The sequence below is a fragment of the Sceloporus undulatus genome, chromosome 5, assembly GCF_019175285.1.
Source record: "Sceloporus undulatus isolate JIND9_A2432 ecotype Alabama chromosome 5, SceUnd_v1.1, whole genome shotgun sequence".
NCBI classification, from domain to species: Eukaryota; Metazoa; Chordata; class Lepidosauria; order Squamata; family Phrynosomatidae; genus Sceloporus; species Sceloporus undulatus.
In genome coordinates, this window is record NC_056526.1 from 104547491 (window position 1) to 104570693 (window position 23203).

The 23203-nt window shown below is 41.4% G+C and overlaps 1 protein-coding gene and 1 long non-coding RNA gene across 3 annotated transcripts in view; one reads left to right on the plus strand and one right to left on the minus strand.

The window, feature by feature from the left end:
• Positions 1–16452, minus strand: part of FBLN1 (fibulin 1) — a 65778-nt gene extending 49326 nt beyond the window's left edge. The window contains exon 1 of one of the 2 annotated variants that reach the window (XM_042466676.1): positions 15568–16450. In XM_042466676.1, coding sequence (XP_042322610.1) covers positions 15568–15649 — 82 coding nt within the window. In that variant the 5' untranslated portion in view covers positions 15650–16450. Of the gene's footprint in view, positions 1–15567 lie in introns of both variants that reach the window. The other variant, XM_042466677.1, reaches the window with a different exon arrangement.
• The window catches only part of LOC121930423, a 29633-nt gene continuing 12582 nt past the window's right edge, over positions 6153–23203 (plus strand). Inside the window, exons 1-3 of the long non-coding RNA XR_006103936.1 lie at positions 6153–6266; positions 6369–6549; positions 22523–22629. This is a non-coding gene — a long non-coding RNA (uncharacterized LOC121930423). The remainder of the gene's footprint in view (positions 6267–6368; positions 6550–22522; positions 22630–23203) is intronic.

Here is a 23203-nt window from a genome sequence, read left to right on the forward strand (position 1 = left end):
TCTTGTTCCTTCACGGACTGGCAAGTGGGAAGGGTTAAAATGGCATGCACGATCATGGTGCGTGGGCAGAGTCACACGCAGGAACATGTGGCCATTCAAACCAATGGGGTCTGAATATGTGCAAATTTCCATTTTCATGGGGGGGGGGTGGAACGGATCCCTCATGAAAATGGAGGGATGACTTTACTCTAGAACCACTGCCATTGAACCTGCCCCCAATTTCTATACATTCAGTGTTATTTGAACAGTGAGCTGTGCATAGGTTGCCCACACAGTCAGGAACCCAGAGATATCAGATCTTGTGCCAAATGTAGAGGATATCCAGAGCAAAATGGTTAATAATAATAATAATTTTATTTTTATCCCGCCTCTCTGCCAGGACCGAGGCAGCTAACAAAGTAAAAAAATATACAGTACAAAGTAATCCCAATTCTCCCCTCCCTCCCTTAAACACATAAAATAATCAATTAAAATAATCAGAGATGGAAGATGGGTTCTAGGGGTAATCAAAAATAGATTGTTTTAGTGGGTGACCAAGTTAGTTACTCAGTGAAGACCTGTCGGGGGAGATCTATCTTGACAGCCTTTTTAAAATTGTCAGGACTGGTGATATGACAGATCTCCTCTGACAGGCTGTTTCAAAATGTGGGAGCAGCCGATGAGAAGGCTCTCTGGGTAACTGCAGCCAACCTGATCTTTATATGCAGCAGTAGATTTTTCCCATAGGAAAAATCGCCCTGATGCCACGCGCCACTCCAAACTGCTTTTGGAGAGAAGGTGCGGTCCTACTTCTCCCCTTTCAATGTATTCCTGCTTAAACATGGATGAGAGATACTGAACAAGTCTAACCAGAACTTAATATTATTGATTTTGGGATGAGGAAAACATTCAGGCATATAATGGAGTTTGAAAGGGTAGAACTGCACTGATGGGAAGGAATTTAGATGGTGAGGAGGGAGGAGCTGCAGTAAGACTGTTTAAATCTAAAGGTGTTGGCTAGTGGGAGGTACCAATGGAGAGATTCAGGCTATTAAAATCTGAAAAGGTCCAGGAAAGGAATTGCAAAGTTGTTGTGGGGGGAGGGGTAAAAATAAATTAATAATTTGTCCTTATCATTGGCCTCTTTCCCCAGTCAAATCTATTAATTTTTACATGGAAAAAATAGGTATTGTCCTTAACTATGTGCTGTGTGGAGATGTTGATCATCCATCCCATTTAACATTCACACATTTAAACTAAGCAAATACCACATCTGGCAGTCTCTTGGTGGCTATTAAAAGATCAGAGCAGGCAACAGAACCTCACACTTTCCCCTCTCTACAGACACCTTTCCCTTTTTCCATCATGATCAGAATTATGGGATGCACTGGACATTTACCCTGACTACAGTTAAGGCTAACCAGATTGCCTCTTGATCAAAGCTTATCAACTTCAATATCTGGTTTTCAAGCCAAGTTGAGTGGGGGATGTGGGGGGCTTTCAAATAAAATTATAGCTCTTCCTGTTCCATTTAAGAAAATATCAATTCAAGTTAACAGGTGATTTCATCATACACACAAATGAAAAACAGATGTGGCTTAAGAGCAACAGAAAAAGGAACACAAAGGCCCTGTACAGACCAGCAATTTGTCCTGGCTTGGGTGCAGAGTCGGGGCGCAGCGTCTTCATGACACATCCCTCCAGGGTGCCCTGATGCCACACACCGCTCCAGAGAGCACACAGCATCATGATGCACCTCTGGCGTTGTGTCCAAATGATGCAGCACTGTAGGGGTGCTATACAGCCATGCCACCACAGCTATGGCACCCTTTGGAGGGCACAAAAAGAAGCTGCTTTTTGCAGCTCCTTTTTGCGCCCTCCAAAGGCCAGATTGGGGCTACAGCATGAGGTTGTTGTGGCCCCGATCTGGCTAGGAAAGGTATGGCCTCCCACCGCACCTTAGGGGAGTTCTGTATAGCCCCAAAGCCAGTATTGTTAGATCTGTTATTATGCCTGACACTCACAGAATACAACCATCCCACTATCTGCACAAACCAGTTTTAACATGAGGGGAGCTGCAAGCTCTAATTTGGACTTTACAGTCATAATCCATTTTCTCTGAGCAATAAAAGACAGTATTGTCAGAATGCTCCCAATATCATTCGTCTTTTTGTTCTGCATTTCTTCTCCCTGTAATCTCTATACTGGCTTCCTCAGGCTCTTACATTTCAAGTTCTCTATGATCATGAAATGCCCCCATATTGCAATATATCATTGTCCACTGTCTTTTTCTCTCTCACTTTATCACTGTCAACAGCCCTGCAGAGTCCAGTTCATGTAAACAACTCCACACCTTCTCCCTTGCTGATCTTTAGGCTTGGAATTCCTCACTTAAAACCTGAACAATTACAAGGTGCTAGATCTATTTCTTATGTGTATCTGTTTCTGTCTTCAAGTCGACTTTTGATTTATTGCAAACCCATGAATAGCATCGAATTTTCTTAGGCAAGAAATACTCAGGCGGTTTTGCTAGTTCCTTCTGAAATATACAGCACCTGGTATTTATTGGTGGTCTCCCATCCAAATACTAACCAGGGCTGAACCTGCTTACATTCTGAGATCAGATAGAATCTGATGCCTTTAGAATATTTACCTGGGCTCAAAACTCAAATTTTCAGACAAACTTTTTGGTTAGTCCTCATTCCCTACTTCTTTCCTTAAGCTGCTCTCTCTATGGAGACCCATTCATACTAATGGCACTTTTTAAATAAAACATATCTAGGGGCATCCGTGTTGACCATATAGCAACATACACGGACAGTACACTACAGGGCCCACCTGCATGAATACCCTTCCATACTATCTGAACTAAGGACAACAACCACAACATCTTGATCAAATGTAGGCTCTGACTAACATCTTTTTTCTCTCTCTTGCATGATTTTTAACACCTTGCCTGATGAAGAAGCCAATGGAGCTTCAAAAGCTTGTATAATGTATAATGTGCATTTTGGTTGGCCCAGTAAAGGTATCACTGTTTTGTGGATTTTGGATGATACTATACTTTATTAATAAGGAAGTGAAGTTTGAACATTTTAAAAAATATAACTGCTCTTTGTGTAACACAAACATTAGGGGCTTTGAAGAGAACATCCCCATTCCTAATCTTTTTCAATTAAAATATATATTAAAACATTAAAGTGACATTTCTGAAGGTCTTTCAGTTTCTTTGGTCAATATAGCCACATTTTGCTCAGCTTGGAAAAACAAAATACTACAGACTCCTTAAATGGTCAGACCTTTATAAGCTCAAACCAAATGCGAGAAACTCACATAAAATTTATTACTGTTATAGAGGCATGGACAAATCAAAGCCTCAAAAAAAAAAAAATCCACCCACCACAAAACGCATACACAATTGCACAAAATCGTTGGCATCTTTTTTCTGCTATGAATCATAAACTTACTCATTAATCTCAATTCACACATTTCCATATGGTTAGTTAGTTATACTAGTAAGATGGCAGTTCTATGCACCCAGATGTTCTGAACTGCCAGCCAGAAAATGAATTCTGTACACACCAGTCCAAGATTCTGATACCTGAGGCACACTTTTTAAACTGAATTACATCCTGAGGCATGCTTCACTCTTACACTCAAAAAGGTTTCGATTTGGAGGATATGAAGAGATTGATAAATTGGAGCCCTCCAGATTGCATTGCACTGGGATTCACATCTGTCATAGCCAGGATTGCACATGTTTCCAATTTAAAAGGCCAGTTGGACTCATGCAGAGAAACACTGTCTGCTGTGAATGAGTAAATTGTGAAGTATCTTTGCTTTGTGAATGAGTTTCAAGCACATACAATGTACAGTCAGGTCAGAATTATCTCCCTGGAATCTGGATAAGGCTGACTGAAAAGAAGCAAGAGGACTTCCAGAAAAGGTCGCTTTACTCATTACAGTTAAAAGGGATTGTACTGCTATTCCATCTTTTTTTTTTTTTTGCTGCACTTTTTCTCATAAGGAAAAAAAACATTAAAAAGTTCAAAAAATATGGGAAGCCTGCAGATTGAAAGGACATTATCTAGATCACTTGTAAACTTCCATGAATGATGGCCCAGGAAAAACAGTAAAAACCACCAAGGACAGAGCAGCCTGAAGCAAAGATGCAAGGGACAGTTTCCTCTGTGAAAGGGTGCTCTCAGCTTACAAGAATCTTTGGTACACTCAACATTTCCAGCATTCATTATAGGAATTAACAGAAGACATAAATTTCAAGTTTTGCCTTCAGACAATTCTGGATAATACATTTTAGGAAAATGTGAGATGGCTCAAACTGGAAAGTTATATATGTTTGGTTAAACACAGGAAATATGGATTATGTAGTGGAGAACAATATGTTTCAGAATGGATTTCTGCATCAGTTTCTGTATTGATATGCGCCCACTCATGTCTTGAGATCTTCTTTTCTCTCTGTCCCACCACCCTGAAAGATACATATGGCAGGAACATGGGATGGCACTTTCTTGGTGGAGGCTTCCTTCCAAGAACTCTCTTCCAAGAAAAGTTAAGACTAACTGCCCTTTTTACTATCCTTTTGAAGTCAGGTAAAGGCCTTTTTGTTTCAGAAGGTCTTTGAGGGGATGACTCCTGGTGGGAAAGGGCTTTTATGTGCTGTTTACATTTGTTCTTTTTAATAGTTATGCTTTTAACTGTTTTTAGTTTTATTGATAGTACTGTATAATTATATTTGTAAACCACCTGGAGTTCCAGTTTAATCATTGTGGTTGTAGTGATCTTTTCTGGTTTTGCTTATACAGAGTAGATGTAATTAATCTACCATGTATAGTTATTACCTGAAGAAGTAAATGAGAATCAGAAGGTTTTTATTTAAACAAAATTGCTTTGCTGACACTATGGAATAATTAGTACAAGGGTTTTATAATCTGGAAGTCTTCTATACAATTGTGTTCTTAGTCATAACATTATAATGGTGGCTTTAGGCAAGCTGCCACCTGTCAATCCATATATCTGAAATATGGGGGAAGTACTGTAATATTGGCTTGTGAGATTTGATGGAATTATATGCAAAATTCTTTGTACAGCACATCCAAATGCACTAAAATAAAAATGGTAAATATAATCAGTCTCACATGTAGCTATTCGATCTATGTGATCTCTTCCACTGTTCATTGGACTCTTCACACAGTCTAGCTCCATCAGATGTCACCCATTTGGTAATGTGGAATATAACCAAACTTCCTTCAAATAAACCCAGAAGTCAGAATGTGTCCACAATCAAAGATCACAAAAAGTACTAGAATGACACGAATACTTGTAGCATCTTGTATAATCATGTTTTCCCAGCACGAAGGGAGAACTTCTCTCTCTCTGGGGCTCCTGAACAGTTAGGCAAGAGCTTGGAAAAGTTTTTGTATGTTTGTTTTAAACTACAACTACCTGAATCCTTGATGATTATTAACTAATATTGTAATCTTGCAAATATTCAGTTGCAGATGCTTAGCTAATACTGACATTTTTAATGTCATTTCCCATTCAAAAAGAAAAGGGACAATATTTCCAAATTGAGCACTTTGAAGCCCCATTTGTCTCAAAACCAGAAAGGTAAACATACCCTTTACTCTCTTTAACTGATTTCTCTGATTTTTTTTTAATGATGATGGTTAGTTCATGTCCAAAGATTATTTCTTCCATTCTTTCCTATGTTGTTTATGCCCACACCATGGACCATTGTAGTGTAGTGATCTGAGTGCTGGATTCAGATTTGGGGAGATTACAATTCAAATCCCTGTTCGGCCATAGAAATTAATTTTGTAATCTTGAGAACTAGCATAGTGTAGCAGTTTGATTGCTGGTCTAGCACTCTGGACATCAGGATTTGTTTCCCAGCTCAGCCTTGCTGGGTGGCCATGGACAAATCATGCTCTCTCAGCCTCAGAGAATGGCAATCCCAACCCCCCTTTGAAGAATCGTGCCAAGAAAACCCCATGATAATGTCGCCTTAGTAGTATCACCAGAAGTCAGAAACAACTTGAAGGCAAACAACACACACACAACTTTAGACAACTCATACTCTCTCAGTCTCAAAGAAAAGTAATGGCAAATCTTCTCTGAAGAAACCTTGCTACGAAAACCCAAGGATAGGGTTTCCATAAGTCAGAGTCAACTTGAAGGCAGGCAAAAACAATGAATGTGAAAGATGTGAGAAGGAAAACTCTAAAAGCATATTCCACGGACAGGGCCAGGTACAAGGCTACTAAGAGGTAAGAGAATCACATAGCTATGGTTGCCCTCCTGTTAATGCTCATGAAGTCTCAGTTTTTATCCCATCACCGTCACAAGTGAGTATTTATGTTTTCCCACAGGAACAAATAACTGCTGCTCTGGAGAAAGTTACAAGCTGCAAGTCATGATAGAATGCAAGGTAACATATGCAGGGCTCCCAGACAGCATTCCGTCCAAATCTTAGCTTGAGATATGCATCAGCAAAGTTGCAACATCCTGTGCCTTCAGACCACAATGTGGGACCACAAACAGCTAACCAAGGTATGTTCAAAATGGATTTCTCACACTACCTGAAAAACCATTCACCTTCCAAGGTATATACCAATTTGAAAATAAGGGATAAATATTCATCCAGTAATATAGTTGTTTGACTGCTGGACTCTGGGAGACCAGGGTTTGAATCCCCACTCAGTCCACCACAGTAGGTGACCTTGGGCAAGCCACACTCTCTCAGCCTCAAAGGAAAGCAATAACAAGCCTCCTCTGAACAAATCTCGTCAAGTAAGCCTCACAATAGCTTTGCCATAAGGTCACCATATGGTGGAAACAACTTGATGGCACAAAGCAGGGTAATAATTTTTTAAGGAGGGGAGGGAAGTAGATTTTTGATGTATAATGTATTGTATTTTATTGCTGTTAGCCGCCCCGATTGACCTCAAAGGGTCGGGATATAAATAAATTATTATTATTATTATTACACCAGTCTATCTATTAATTTATTGTCAGAGCAACAATGTAACATACATACTTAAGGATATGACAAGAGGCATGCTAAAGTGGACCAAAGGTCTATATAGTCTAGCATTCTCTTTGAATAGTGCCAAATCAGATGTCTGTGTGATGCCCACCAGCAAGATATGAACACAAAAGAAGCATTCTGCTTGTGTCCCCCAACAACTGTTAAGTTACATACTGCCTCTAATATTAGCAGAATTTTGGAAGAGTTCTTTGACAACTTCTGTTAGCAAAATGCTAACAGAAGACAGAGAAAAGGCAGAATTACTCAACACCTTCTTTGCCACAGTCTTCTCAGAAAAGGCAAAGGGTGCTCAACATGAGGATAATGGAGCAGAGGACAGAATAGGGGAATTTCAGCACAGAATAAGTAAAGAGATAGTAGAGGAACACCTTATTAATCTAAATGAATTTAAGTCTCCGGGACCAGATGAACTCCATCCAAGGGTATTAAAAGAACTGGCAAATGTAATATCGGAGCCATTGGCAATAATCTTTGAAAACTCCTGCAAAACAGGAGAGATCCCAGCAGACTGGCGGAGGGCAAACGTTGTCCCCATCTTCAAAAAGGGGAAAAAAGAGGATCCCAACAATTATCGTCCAGTTAGTCTGACATCAGTACTAGGAAAGATTCTGGAGCAGATCATTAAACAGAGAGTCTGTGAACATCTAGAAGGCAATGCCATAATCACAAAAAGTCAACATGGGTTTCAGAGAAACAAGTCATGCCAGACAAACCTAATCTCTTTCTTTGATAAAATTACCAGCTTGGTAGATGAAGGGAATGCTGTGGATATAGTATATCTTGATTTCACTAAGGCCTTTGACAAGGTTCCCCATGACATTCTTGCAAACAAGCTTGTAAAATGTGGGCTAGACAAAGGAACTGTTACATGGATCTGTAATTGGTTGACCGGCCGAACCCAAAGGGTGCTCAACAATGGCTCCTTTTCATCCTGGAGAGAAGTGACCAGTGGGGTCCCACAGGGCTCTGTCCTGGGCCCAGTGCTATTCAACATCTTTATCAATGACCTGGATGACAGAATTGGGAGCATACTTATCAAATTTGCAGATGACACCAAATTAGGGGGAATAGCTAATACCCCAGAGGACAGGATCAAGATTCAAAATGACCTGAATAGACTAGAAAGCTGGGCCAAAGCTAACAAAATGAAATTCAACACGGAGAAATGTAAGGTATTGCACTTAGGGCGGAAAAATAAAATGCACAGATATAGGATGGGTGACACCTGGCTGAATGAAACTACGTGTGAAAGGGATCTAGGAATCCAAGTAGACTACAAGTTGAACATGAGTGAACAGTGTGATGCGGCAGCTAAAAAGGCCAATGCTATTTTAGGCTGCATCAATAGAAGTATAGTGTCTAGATCAAGAGAAGTAATAGTGCCACTGTATTCTGCTCTGGTCAGGCCCCACCTAGAATATTGTGTCCAGTTCTGGGCACCACAATTCAGAAAGGACATTGAGAAACTGGAGCGTGTCCAAAGGAGGGCGACAAAAATGGTGAAGGGTCTGGAAACCATGCCCTATGAGGAACGACTTAGGGAGCTGGGGATGTTTAGCCTGGAGAAAAGAAGGTTAAGAGGCGATATGATAGCCCTGTTTAAATATTTGAAAGGATGTCATGTTGAAGAGGGAGCAAGCATGTTTTCTGCTGCTCCAGAAAACAGGACCCGGAACAATGGATGCAAGCTACAGGAAAGGAGATTCTACCTGAACATTAGGAGGAACCTCCTGACAGTAAGGGCTGTTCGACAGTGGAATGCACTTCCTCGGAAGGTGATAGAGTCTCCTTCCTTGGAGGTCTTTAAACAGAGGCTGGATGGCCATCTGTCAGGGATGCTTTGATTTGGATTTCCTGCATGGCAGGGGGTTGGACTGGATGGCCCTAGTGGTCTCTTCCAACTCTACGATTCTATGATTCTATGATTCTAACTATATTCTCCCAGAAACGATATACAGTAATCACTTTTTATGTTGAAGTTGATGGCTATGATTACAGTGGTACCTCGGGTTACGAAATTAATTCGTTCCGCGGCTAATTTCGTAACCCGAAAAACCTTCGTAACCCGAATTGCCATAGGCGCTAATGGAAAAAAAGCCGCGGCTCCGCCGCGGCTCCATTTAAAACAGCGCCAGGGTTTTTTCGTAACCCGAAAAAACCTTCGTAACCCGAAACAATAAATCCCTATGGGATTTATTCGTATCCCGAAAAATTCGTAACCTGGGTAATTCGTATCCCGAGGTACCACTGTATATCTTTTGGTGGCTAATTTCACTGTTTGAACAAGTATTTTATTTTACTGGTCCCAGAGTATCATCCTACCATTGCTCGCTTATGGATACCTTTAGCATGTCATTATATTTCTTCTCTTTAAAAGTAACTTTTGAAACACCATATAAAGGTGTTTGAGAGCCAGTGTGATGTAGTGGTTTGAATATTGGACTCTGGAGTGATGGAGTGATAGAGTGATGTAGTGATTTGAACACTGAAATCTGGAGACCATTGAGTTCCCACTCAGCCATGGAAACCCACTGGGTGATCCTGGGGAAGTCACACTCTCTCAGCCTCAGAGGAAGGCAAAAGTAAATCCCCTAGGAACAAATCTTGCCAAGAAAACCCTGTGATAAGGCTACCTTAGGGTAATCATAAGTTGGAAATTATTTGAAGGCACACAACAACAATGTAGAGATGTCTAACCTAAGGTCTCCACATGAGAGTTGGACCAGGAGTCACTGCTGTTGCTCCAAGGAAAAGTCATTAAAAAAAACCTGCTATGATTACACAGATTATAGTAACTACCAGGCCTCTCCCACAGGTGATGGCTTGCAAATTAAGAAGGATCCAAATCAGTTTGTACCTTTATTACACATCATCATTCTCAGAGTAAGTAGTATCAAAGGGTCTATCTCTCCACTCCTTCAATGTACATGAATATCAAGCAGGGGTCTGAAAATCTCTGTTTTGCTGCATTTTTCTAGGTTCTGACTGCATTTTCTCCCCCCCCCCTTGTTTTAGATCAGGCTCCAAGAATTTGTGCATTTCTCAATGTTAGTTTGAACTGTTATTTTGAACTTATTTGCATATATTCAAAAAAAGTAAGAATATTTTCTTTCCATAGATAGGAAACTGAGAAGAGATATACACAGTTTTGCAAACAGTCCTTGTTAAATGACCTCAACACCAACTCATAGCAACTCTGTGGTTGAGCCATTTCCAAGAAACCCTATCATCCACTGCTCAGCTTAGGTTGGGTAAATTCTTAGGCTTTTAACCTCCCTGATTGAGTCTATCCATCTGGCATGTGGGCTTCCTCTCTTTCTACTGTCTTTTACCTTTCCTAGCATTATTGTCTTTTTCAATGTTTTCTCGTGATGTGGCCAAAGTATGATAGACTAAATTTGTTCATCTTAGGGCCTGTACAGACAGGCCAAAATAAAGCTGCTTCGGGTCACTTTGGAGGTATGTTGTTTAAATGATGCATGCGTTCTAAGAGTCCAGAAGCTATGCCAAAGCCACACTCCAGTCCTAAGGACTGGAGTACAGCTTTGGCGCAGCTTCTGGCCTCTTAAGATGTGTGTGTCATTTAAACAACATACCTCCAAAGTGACCTGAAGCAGCTTTATTGTGGCCTTGTCTGTACGAGCCCTTAGCTTCCAGGAATAGATCAGGCTTGATCTGTTCAAGGATCCATTTGTTTGTCTTCTTGGCTGTTTATGGTATCCTCAGCACCTTTCCTCAGCACTACATCTCAAATGAGTTAATTTTCTTCTTATCCACTTTCTTCACTATCCAACTCTCATATCCACCATGGCTTGATTCTAACTTTAGTGCTCAGTTTTATATCATTGCACTTTAGGATCTTGCCTAGTTCTTTCATGACTGCCCTTCCTATTCCTAGTCTTCTTCTGATTTCTTGACTGCAGCTTCCATTTTTATCAATATTTGATCCATTGTCTAGGCTGAATTTATGTAGATCTTCTAGAGTCATCATTTTTGTTTTCTTTATGTTCATCTATGTTTGTTTCTTTATAACAGTCCTGCAGACCACAAATTTGATAAATTTCTTTTTAAAAATCAGTCAATGTCTGTCTCAGCAGTGCAGTTCACAGAAAGCTGGGAGCAAATGATATCCAGGTAGTTGTTGTTGTGTGCCTTCAAATCATTTCTGACTTATGGCAATCCTAAGGTAAACCTATCATGGAGTTTTCTTGACAAGATTTGTTCATAGGAGGTTTGCCATTGCCTTCCCGAGGCTGAGAGCACTAGGTGCCCAAGGTCATCTAGTGGGTTTCATGGCTGAATAAGGAATTTAACCATTGTCACCAGCGCCATAGTCCAACATGCAAACCACTACATCAGGCATAAATGTCTGGTAAGAGTCTGATCTTAACGCAGGCAGGTATTCAGCTATCAATATTAAGTGCTGTATAATATGATATTATGAGTACACTGGCATTGGTCACAGTGAATTCATAGAATGGAAGAGAAACAATAGTTATTCCTACCGAGGAAGCATGTGTTATGGTTAGAGCATAGTACAATGACCATTGTACTATGGAGAGCAGGGTATTATTCCTCACTTGGCCATGGAAACCCACTGAGTGACCTGGGTGATAGGATAGGGTTGTCATATGTCAGAAATAACTTGAAGGTCCATCACAACAACAGCAACAAACTGGGAACATAAGGTGGTAGACATTTATCTAAGTGCCATCTTTAGATGTGGCTCCCAGGGTGTGCCCCTAAGCACATAGAAACAAGCATCTCAATTTTACACTACAGGCATTTTCACAGCTCTCTTATACCTGCAGCACCACACAACATGTGAAGCATACCTCAGCATCTAAGAACTGTGGGAGTACAAGGAGGGAACAGTGAAATGCAGTTTACTAATAGTCATTTGACACTGTGTATTACAAATATTTGGCTTCTTACATTCCCATGCCATTTATTCTGAAGCAAGCCTGCATCATTTCAATTAAGATGCTATTAAAGTGTTCCCAAAAGAATGAATATCAGTGCCCAAGAACAGTGTAAAGGCTAAGCACAGCTAGAAAACAGTACGTAAAGCAATGCACTCTGTAAGGCTGTTTAATTTCCCCCCTAGGACATTAAATGCAGATTATAGGGCTAAGACTGGCACCCTGTGTTCCAAACTATGTTTATTTTTAAATAAGTGTTTGCAGATCTGCAATCTACCACCACAACGCTAAATATAATTAGAGAAGTACATTCATTTGAAATCAGTATGTATGATACAGGCATACTTGATGTGAAGTTATGTGTTGATGATTCCCTAGTTTTGTGCACCAGTAATGTCTAGTGTCTGGATGCTCTAGGGTCACTCTAATCTTCAGCTGCTAGAAATGTAGTCTGACATACACACAGCCTACCTCACAAGAGTACAGATGCCATATTTAGAGTTATTACATCCTCCAAGCTAAGGCTTTACGTGTGTGTGTGTGTGTGTGCCTTCAAGTTACCTCTTGATTTACGGCAACCCCATAAATTTCATAGGGTTTTCATAGGCAAGGGCTACTGAAAAGTGTTTTTTGCCAGTTCCTTTCTCTGAAATATAGCCTACAGACCTAATATTTGTTGGCAGTCTCCCATCCAAGTACTAACCAGAGTTGGCCTTGCTTAGCTTCCAAGATCAGACAGGATCTGGTGCCTTAGGGTATCAAATGCATTCATATGTTAGTTGCTAAATCCCACAGATAGATATTAACTCTGAACTGCAAACTATAGATCTCTTACAGTTTGACCCAAACCTCTCTCGTAGCATGGCTGCTTATACCATGCCCATGTGAGAAACATCAGTCTTCTCTCTTTTCAGCTCTTGGATTGTTTAGCACACCAAATCAGAAACACAGAGGTGGCAACAACTGTACTGAAATTAATACTAAGTCCAATTTACCCACTCTGTTTGCATCAAGTTCCCCCTTCTTTATGCCTGGCCAACGGACCAACATGTAACCCTGAACAGAACATACAGAACACCATGTCTAGACCTAACAAGGAATGTAGGAGAATTAAGTAAATGCTGAAGTGATGAAACTGACTGCATCACTTTGAACTATAATTAAGGCATACGATTTCTGAAGACATTCCCACATTAAAAACAAAAGGGGGAAGATTCAAGACTAGCCCTTTCCCCACTGTGCTAGTTATCTATTTATTCAGTGGGGAAATAGTCTAAAATGGTGCAGCCTATTTTAACACCTTCTCGTGGTTCCACCTCATTCTGCTGCATGACTAGGTCAGACGCATGTCAGCAGAAGTAACATTATGATGTCCAAGAAGATCCCCTCACCCCACCTGGTCACTGGATCGAGCTATTATCAATGAAACATGGATTCCACTATGGGAAAGGGGCAAGCCCCTAACAACAGGTGGCTAAATCAGTCCCCAAAGGCAAACACTAAGCATCCCTCATCCTTAAAGAGTCCTTTAGAGTTGAGCAGCCAGTTCTCCATGCTGTTGCTAGACCCCCAGTTCCCTTCGGCCCCAGCCAGCCTGGCCAGTGATAGAGGATGACAGGAGTTGTCATTCAGAAACATCTGGAAGTGGAAAGACTGCTCATCTCTTTTGGAAATTATCAGTGAGATCACCACACCTTCTAAAATAAAACCTGTCACATACTCACTGGAAAGTAAAACTGACCTGAGTAATTCTCAGAATTGTTTTCTTAACTCGACTTTGATTATTACTGCAGTTGCTATGGAATTTGTGGACCATTTTCTGGGGTCTTCCATTTTCAAAAATAAACAAAAGTATGGGTAATATTATACTCATAGAGTTGGAAGAGACCACAAGGGCCATCCAGTCCAACCCCCTGCCATGCAGGAACTCTCAATCAAACAATCCCCGATAGATGACCATCCAGCCTCTGTTTAAAGACTTCCAAGAAGGGATGCATTAGGGGAAGCCAACTTTTAATAACCAAGACCAGGGTGGTGTTTTGGTTTGAGCGTTGGACTAGGACTCTGGAGAGCATGGTGGTAAAATTAAATGATATAGCCATGTTAGTCTGTACGACAGTGGTCCCCAAACTGTGGTTTTGGACATCAGCTCCCAGAAGCATCAGCCATGGCCAATAGTCTAGGATTCTGGGAACTGAAGTCCAAAATCCCTTCAAGAGCACAGTTTGGAGACCACTGCTGTAGAATCAGTATGTAGAGAGCTCTTGTAGGACCTTTGAGACAGGAGTTTTATGACATGAAGGAGACTGAGAGTTTATCCCATGAATACCCCAGAAAAACCGCAAACGATTTCACATGATGTCGCACAAAATCTGCCATTAAAGTGGTCACAAAGAAGCATTAATGTACATCTTTTTACTTTTGGGATTTCATTGACAATGCATTTCCGATACCACTTTATTTGCACAATTGCATGTGATAATCATTCGTGCAATTACTTGCCATGGTGGTGTAATGGTTAAATGCCTGTACTGCAGCCACTTACACTGTTACACACAAACTATAAGGTTGCGAGTTCAATACCAGCCAGGGGCTCAGGCTCGACTCAGCCTTGCATTCTTCGGAAGTGGATAAATGAGTACCCAACTTGTTGGGGCAATGAGCTTACACATTTTAAACCACTTCAGGAGTGCATAAGCACATTGATAAGCCATATAGAAATGCACTTGCTATTGCTATTTTTGCTTTATTTGCAGGATGCTTTAAATGTGGTAAACTCCTAACTGAAAGAAAGAAGTGGGCAGCAGGAGCTTTGCTAGACATAGATGCATAGACTGGAGGCCATGGTTTGAACCCTGTCTTGGCCATAATAATAATAATAATAATAATAATAATAATAATAATAATAATATTTTACCCTGCCTCTGCATCTGGATTGAGGCGCTACAAGAAGTACAAAAGCACAACAATATAAAATAAAACCCACTGTCCCTCCCACACAGCCACAATTACAATTCCCTTACAGCAATAAAAATAACATCCAAGTATTAAAATGCGCAAACCCACATGTGGCCAGTGTTGCCAACAAGCCTCGAAGATATTCCCCGGAATGTGTTACCAAAATCCAACCCTGGCATTCCTCAATATTTACCGGAATATCCAGTCAAAACCTCCGGAAAGAAAACAATTAAATCCCCCAGATTCTGGGGAATCCCCTGGAAATTGGCAACGCTGCCGGCAACCAACAGTAAGCTTTGGCCAAGTCACACTCTCTCAGCCTCAGAGGGCAGCCATCGCATACCCTCTCTGAAGAAACTTGCCCCCCAAAAAACCCAAACAAAAACCAACAATCATGAAATCAGAAATGACTTGGAGGTCCACAACAACATAATAGTCCAGAATCCCCCCCTATATGTGGGGGGCCTTTAAAGGTGGCTTAGTTCCTTGGGGTCAGCTTCTCCCCTGCAACTTGTAGCCCTTTCCATTTCCTTTGCCTCCAAAGGCCAGCTTCTCCTGCTGCAGGGCTAGTGGAGGGAGGGCAGCCTTTCCCTTTCTTTTGCCCCATGCCAGCCAGCCCTGCAAACCTGGGACACTTACCTTGCCCCCCCTGCAAAGGTGCCAGAGCCAGCAGAGAGAGGAGCTGCAGCAGGAACTGGTCCCAGGGGAGACTCTCCATCATCCTCACCACCTTCTTGGAGGGGAAAACAAGCAGCAGCACAGAGAGCCCAGAAGAAGGCAGAAATTCACTCAGCTCTTGCTTGCTGTGAGCTGGACTATTACATAGGTATGGCTATGGCTCTTCTGAGCCTCTGAGCCGCCCAAGACCAGTTGGAGGAGGAGGAAGGAGGAAAGGAGGAGGAAAGCAAAAGTGGTTCCCTTCTTTCAATTGTCCCACTTGGAAGGAAGCAAGCAACCCTCAGGTTGGAGGCAGGGCTTTTCCAAAGTCCTCTCAGAACTCCTGAGGAAGGGGGGTCCCCCCTCTGGCTGCTTTTCTTTTCCACAAGTCTCTCTCTCTCTCTCTCTCTCTCTCTCTCTTTGTTTTCTTTCTTTCTTTCCTTCAGCAAGGACCCTTTGGAGAGAGTCAGGTTTCCTCTTCTCCAGGAATTCTCTAAATACTTTCACCCCAAGCAAAAGCCTGCAAATAAATACAAACAAACAAACAACAACAAATCTCAGGATGCCAGAAGAAGGAGAAAGGAAGACCTCTGCCTAACAGACCAGTGCAAAGTTCCCAGATGTTTTGTTTTTCTTCCCCCTCTTTCTTGGGCTGAGGGCTCTGAAGTGCCTGCAAAGGTTGCAATTGAAAGCAAAGGGAAACAAGCAGAAAACCTCTAGAAAGGGGTCTGCAGTGACACTAATAATAATAAGAAGAAGAACAAACTGAGCCAAAGGTTGCCATGAAAGTAAAGGGAAATCAGCTAAAACCCTCTAGAAAGGGATCTGCAGTGACACTAGAACAAACTGAGACGCCAAGCTAAACATGTTCACCTGAAAAAAAGCAAACTGGCGGGGATATTCCCTGCCTCGCTTTTTATCTTAGTCAAACAAGACAAAGCTGGTCTTTGGTCCAAAGGAGGCTCTGGGATGGAGCCCACCCACTGACCTCTTCTTGGGATGTTTGTGTAGGGATTAGATTAACCAGAGGTCAGATGTTATTTCAATAAGAGCTAATGGGGCTTGGCCACTGCACAAGCCAGGACTTCCCTGCTGCGGCCACCCGCCCAACGCAAACCCCCTTTTGCACAACTTGACTAGCATCAACAGTGGCCGGGGTTTCGAAAAACTGACCTAAGCTGAAAATGTTGTTTGCCTTGTTGGCTTTCGAGTCGTTTCCGATTTATGGGGATCCTAACGCAAACTTAGCACAGGGTCTTCCTGGCAGGTTTTTTCAGAGTGGGTTTGCCATTGCCATTTGCTGAGGCTGAAAGAGTGCAATTTGCCCAAGGTCACCCAGTGGGTTTTCATGGCAAAGTGGTATTCAAACCCTGTTCTGCAGAGTCCGATGCTCAAACCGCTTCACTACACTGGCTCCAGTTGAAAACTTCTTGTTGTTAACCATCTTCAAACTGATCCCAACTCATGGCAACCCTGTGGATGAGACACCTCTGATCTTCCCTATCTTCCACAGCTCTGGTTTTCTCTTTCTACTCTTTTTCTACTTCCATCTTTCCCAGTATTATTGCCTCTTCCAGTGAGTTGTGCCTTCTCATGATGTGGTCAAAAAATGGTCCAAAACACACTGCAGAAATAATCCAGTTTGAGACCACTTTAATTGCCCTGGTTCAATGCTAGGATATTCTGGGAACTCTAATTTTGTGATACATTTAGCCTTCTCTGTCAGAGGGTTCTGGTGCCACAATAAACTACAATTTGCATGATTCCCTACCACTGAGCCAGGGTAGTTAAAGTGGTCTCAAACTGGATTGTTTCTGCAGTGTTTGGACCTATTACTGCCTCAAATTAATCATCTTGACTTCGAGGGAAATTTCAGGCTTGATCTGTTCAGGGACCCATTTGTCTTTTTGTATGTCCATGGTATCCTCAGCACTCTTCTGCAGCACCACATCTCACATCCATTTTCTTCACTGTCCAACTCTCACATCCATTGGTAATGGGGAATACAATTGCTTGTACAATTCTGACTCTCATTTAGTTGTATGTCTTTGCTCTTTAGGATCTTTTCTAGCTCTTTCATAGCTGCCCTCCCCATTCTTAGGGGCTGTACTAGATGCCGCCCCTTCTTCAGCCAGATTGGGGCCACGGCAACCTCATGCCATGGCCCCAACCCAGCCTTCTCAGGGCACAAAAAGGAACTGCAAAAAGTGGCTCCTTTTTGTGCCCTCGAAAGGGCACCATAGCTGTGACAGCACAGCTATATAGTGCCCCTTTGACACTCCATCATCTGAGTGCAGCACCGGAAGCACATCATGCTGTTGTGTGCCATCTGGAGCGGCGTGCAGTGTCAGAGCAGCCTGGGGGAGCAGAGTTGGGCATGCATTGTCAGGACACTATGCCCTGACTCTGTCCCCAAGCCGGCCTTTCAGAAGGCCAGCCTGAGGGCAGAGTTGGGTGTAGCATCCTGATGATGCATGCCCAACTCTGCTCCCAAGGTGCCCTGACACTAGATGATGCAGCACCGAAGGGACACTATACAGCCACGCCACCGTGGCTATGGTGTCCTTTTGAGGGCGCAAAAAGGAGCCACTTTTGCAGCTCCTTTTTGTGCCCTGAGAAGGCCAGATCGGGGCCATGGCATGAGGTTGCCTAAGATCCAATCTGGCTGAAAAAGGGGCACCTGGAGGTTTAGTCTTCTTTTGATTTCCTGACTATAGTTCCCATTCTGATCAATGTTTGATCCAAGGTATGAGAACTCTTTTATTATTATTTCCTCATTTTCTAGGATGAATTTGGGTAGATCCTCCATTGTCATTCACCCCAAATGTTTTCGTTAACCAGAAAAAACCTCAGAGGGCCTCAGACTGTCTATTGTTTTAGCAGAGCATGGAAGTTATAAGTTATAAATAATTTTTTTTCAAAAGGAATAATTAATTCCTTTTTGAATAACAAAGATATAATTGTGTTTTAATTTAACTCAAAGAGGGACATGATTATAAATGCAGTGCACCTATAACTTCCTAGTTACTAATTACCAGTTACTAATTACCTAACTGATGGAAGAATGCCACATGGCTTATGTGCTGTGTTTTGTTATGGGTGTAGCCCTGATAAGGTAAGCAGACAGGAGGATAATGCCTTTGATACCACATATATGAAGTTTGTCTCATTAAGATTTAAAAGGCCACTAAAGCAACAGCTAGTTACTTCCAAGAGACAGAAAAGGGAGCAATTGCTTTTTTAAAACTGTAGCAATAACTGTTTGGAGAACGTGAAATTATAGCTGATATAATTATTTTTTGCAAGTAACTTCCCAAAGTCTTCATATTAATTGGTACTTCGGTCTGCAATATGATCTTTTATTTCATTTATTTAACCAACCAACTCCCCACTTTTATTTCTTGCTTTTGCTCCAATGACCTCAAGGAGATTTACATGCCCCTACACACCTCAGAGCACCCCAATGAGGTAATATAAGCTGAGAGATAGTAACATACTCTCTTGGAGTGTAATAAACTCTCCTCAAGTCGACCTCAAGAATACAAAGGACAGTATGAACCAACATTTGAACCACAAAATATTCTTCCTCCATCATTTAGTGCGGCCTCATGCACCAAGACTACAGCAGTGGCTGAAAAGTCACTGTTGCACTGGAGAAAAGAGTGATGGTATTCCTCATCAAACTGTATTTTTAGCCCTCTCTGTCAGAGAGCTCTGGTGCCACAATAAACTACAATTTCCAGGACTCCCTAGCATTGAGCCAAGGAAGTTAAAGTGGTCTCAAACTGGATTATTTTTGCAGTGTGTTTTGGACCTTTGTAACTTGTGAGCTTTTTTGTTTCATGAACACTGAAAATGGGAAGTATCCATCCTCCAATCAATTTTATTCCCAAATTAATTAATCAGGAAGATATATGAGAGAAAACATGATAATTGTCTTTAATGTTATAGAGTACTATGAGAAACATATAGAGAAGGGATTGAAAGTGAGAGAGTAGAGGAGCCAAGGAGTCGATTGTGAATGTGAGGCTAAGATAGGGTTAAGGAGAATTGAAGAAAAGAAATAAATAGGAAGGAGAGAGGAATAATAAAGAAAGAGAGGATGAAGGGAGAGATGAGGAAGTCAGATGAAGGGAAAGCAATTGAGAAAGGGAGAAACGAAGGAAATGAGTTGAAGAAATAGAAGGAGCGAGATAGTTGAAAGTCATCACTGCCAGTATATCGTATAACTATAGGGTTGCCCAGATAGAATTAAAGATATTGCGGATTATGAGAAGATATCAATCAGGAGTATATGTATGTATGTACGTTTGTATGTGGATATGTATTATGTACTATGATGGAACCTTTTGGCAATGTAAGGTGTGTGGAATTATGTTTTTGCTGTGTATATGTATGATTTTAATGATTTAATAACATTTATTTAAAAAAATTAAAAATAGATGAAATACCAGTAAAAGCAGGAGGTTTCAAAGTCATTGCATAACTACTTACAGGTGAAAATCTCTACTTTTGATGCACACTTCTTTGAGCTAGGATTGCCAGGTGAAATAAGGCACTCAGCACCTATAACTTTAATGGTTGCATAGAAGTGGGAATTTCAGGTGTTCCATCTTCTACACAACCATTGAAGGTCCTGCTCCATATTTCATCTGGCAGTCCTACTTTGGGCACATCAAAATGAGGAGGTATATATTAGTTTATGGATGATATAGTTATATTGGTTTAGATTAATTAGTTTAAATTAATATAGTTATATTGGTTTAGATTACATAGGATTCAGCCCCTTTGCTATCTCTGTGTTTAGAAGGTACTAGAGGAAATCTACATTGTCTGTTTCACTCACACATGTACAGTACACACACATACACCTGCTATGTTGCATCACAAGTCATGTCCCCCCCACCCTTGGTTTCAGATTTGGGGTTGAAATCTCAGGAAATGGAAAGCTGCTAATCTTACAGCCCTAAATGGGATGTGAAGGAAGGAAAGGAAGGATTTGAAGAAAGGAAATGAACATCTTAGAGTTATTTCGGGCAGAAAAAATACCTTATGTTGTTGCTTCTGCCTCCGGCTTATTGTGGAGGCCAAAGTCTTCCCTTCAGTGCTGCTGTCTCAGGGCAACTGTGAGCTGAAGCTGATGTTTTTTGTAGAGATGGTTGAAGCAAGCACCCTATAGCTGTTCTTTCTCTGGGTGATATATGGGTGATAGCTGGTCTCACTATTTCTGGTTTGTTCCTTCTTTGTTCAGAGAAGCGTTCCCAGCCATTGCATACATAACTGTCACTTGCTATTTGATGTTCTTTTGTTGCCTGTTTTATTGAATCATTTCCTGTATTGCTATGTATTTTATATGTATTATCCTACTAGTGAGGCAGGCTAGCTCTAACAGGCCTCCCTGGAAGAAGATTAACCATCCATTAAGAAGCCAAGCCCTCCCTCCAGTCCATCTCCCTTGGTCCAGGCCTCGGAGGTAGAGAAGAACTGCTGACCCTCATCCCCTTCCCCTCCACCACTCCCTTCTCCTTTTGGGTCGTGTCTTTTTAGATTGTAAACCTGAGTGCAGGGAACCGTCCAATTAAAAAGATTGTATGTACAGCGCTGTGTAAATTTACAGCGCTTTATAAATAAAGGAGGAGGAGGAGGAGGAGGAGGATGATGATGATGATAATAATAGGAGGTGGGGTTTTCTTATTTTGATCCTTCAAGGAGCAAAAGAGAACTGGAGGAACATACTAAGAATGAGGTGGGAGATAATGCTTAGTATAGGAGATAAAGGTTGGATTTGTAAAAATAATTGTTCCCCCCATGTTTTGACTCTTGCTATTGGTTTCACAATTTTATTCTGAATAGCATGAAAATCAGGAGTGGGGACTGGTTGATGGGTGGTATGAGGCTCTTTCCCCAATGTTGATTTATTAAAAATATACATGTTCAAAAAATGTCCTTGGGAAAGAGTCCAGAGGCCCATTTTGGCCTGTAAGCACATGAGCTAAAAATCAGGGGGTAGTCTAGAAATGATCATTTGCCTGAAATGTCACTTCCAGTGACTGCCAAGTTTAATGGTGTTGCCACTGAGGGTCTGGAGGAGGGAAAAGTGACCCTCCTAACCTAGCCCTGTTCTTACCCCTGTTGAAAAGGAAGCCAAAGCCCAGCTCAGCACCTGAATGCTCCTGGTAAATCTAATTCTTAGAAATTTCTTGTTGAGCTATAATATTAATAAGCAGAGTACAGAGCTGCATGCTTATTTTTAAACTGAGGAGAAAAACAAATGCAGCCCCTACCGTTGCAGCTGAAATCTTCGCAGAACAGCTGTCGTAGCCTAGGCTCTGACTGCTGGCTCTGTCCAAAGCCAAACCATTTAGAGGTAAAGTTGGAGTATTGCAGAGGCAAACATAAAATAATCCTTCAGCCAGGATGGTGACTTAATGGAAAGTATTTTTTCTTGCCTTTGCTCCATTTGCTTCCAATGTTAGCACCTTTGCTTCATATATACTGTTTATGGAGACTCTGCCATTGGCTGCAGTATGTATGAAAACTCACTTTGGCATAAGCTTCTCATAACCATTTGTATATTATGAAATAAAATACTGTAGTTTGAAGTTATAAGCCTCCCCCTTCAAGGCTCCTGAAAAAGGTGTGAAATCCCAGGGAAGTGTAAAAGATTCAGGCCATTCTGCTTAGATTGATATTTTGCTGTTTGTCAGATTCCTCTGTCAGGCAAAGCCACATTTTGTCCCTACTATTGCCCAGTGCCTCTGGCACATAACCACTAGACTACCCTCCCTCTACTCTCTTTATCTGCCTGGCTCCACCACTTATCATCTAGGTGCCTTCTCTCTGAGTTTCAAGGTCTGATATTCTTAAGAACAGGCAAACAATAAGGGTATGATGACCTTTAAAACCACTTTTCTTCATTTTTTTCTACATTTGATAGGCTAATTTATCTCATAAAACAGGAGACAGAAGAGATCTTTGGCAACGTACCTACTACAGGAAAAAGGAGTTGCAATTGCCTGCATGGGGAGCCAGACATCATTTCCAGTAAGTATGTTTGAAAGAAATGCTAATTTTCCAGATAAATCAGTCACTGAAAAACTACTGCATGCCAACAGTGGTCACATTTGTTTACATTCAGTCTTACTCCATTCCAGACCCAGATGCTTGAGTAGCTAGCAAGCTCAATAAAAATAAAATTGCTCTTACAAAACCCACAAGCAAATCTAGAGGAGTGAATTAGCCTGAAAATTCAAACTCCGAATGAATGCAAATTTTTCCTTTATAATTCATCTGGCTTTGGTAGCATAAATCCTACTAAAGGTTACCTGTAAATGTTGTATTAATTTAGGACCAAATAGCATTATACCACATTCTTGAAGAGGTTTCTTCTGGGGCCATTCACACTAACGTTTTTGTGATGAGTAGATCAGGGGAGATTCGATGATGCAATACCGAATCAAAGTTCCCATATGTTTACCCTGATTGAATCTCTCTGCGGCACTTTAACCCTAATGAAGTTCACATTACCATTTGCATCGTTTTAAAGTGTCACATTGTTTCTTGGACACCCCCCCCCATCAGCCTCAGAGGATGACAATGGCATTCCCCTCAGAACAAC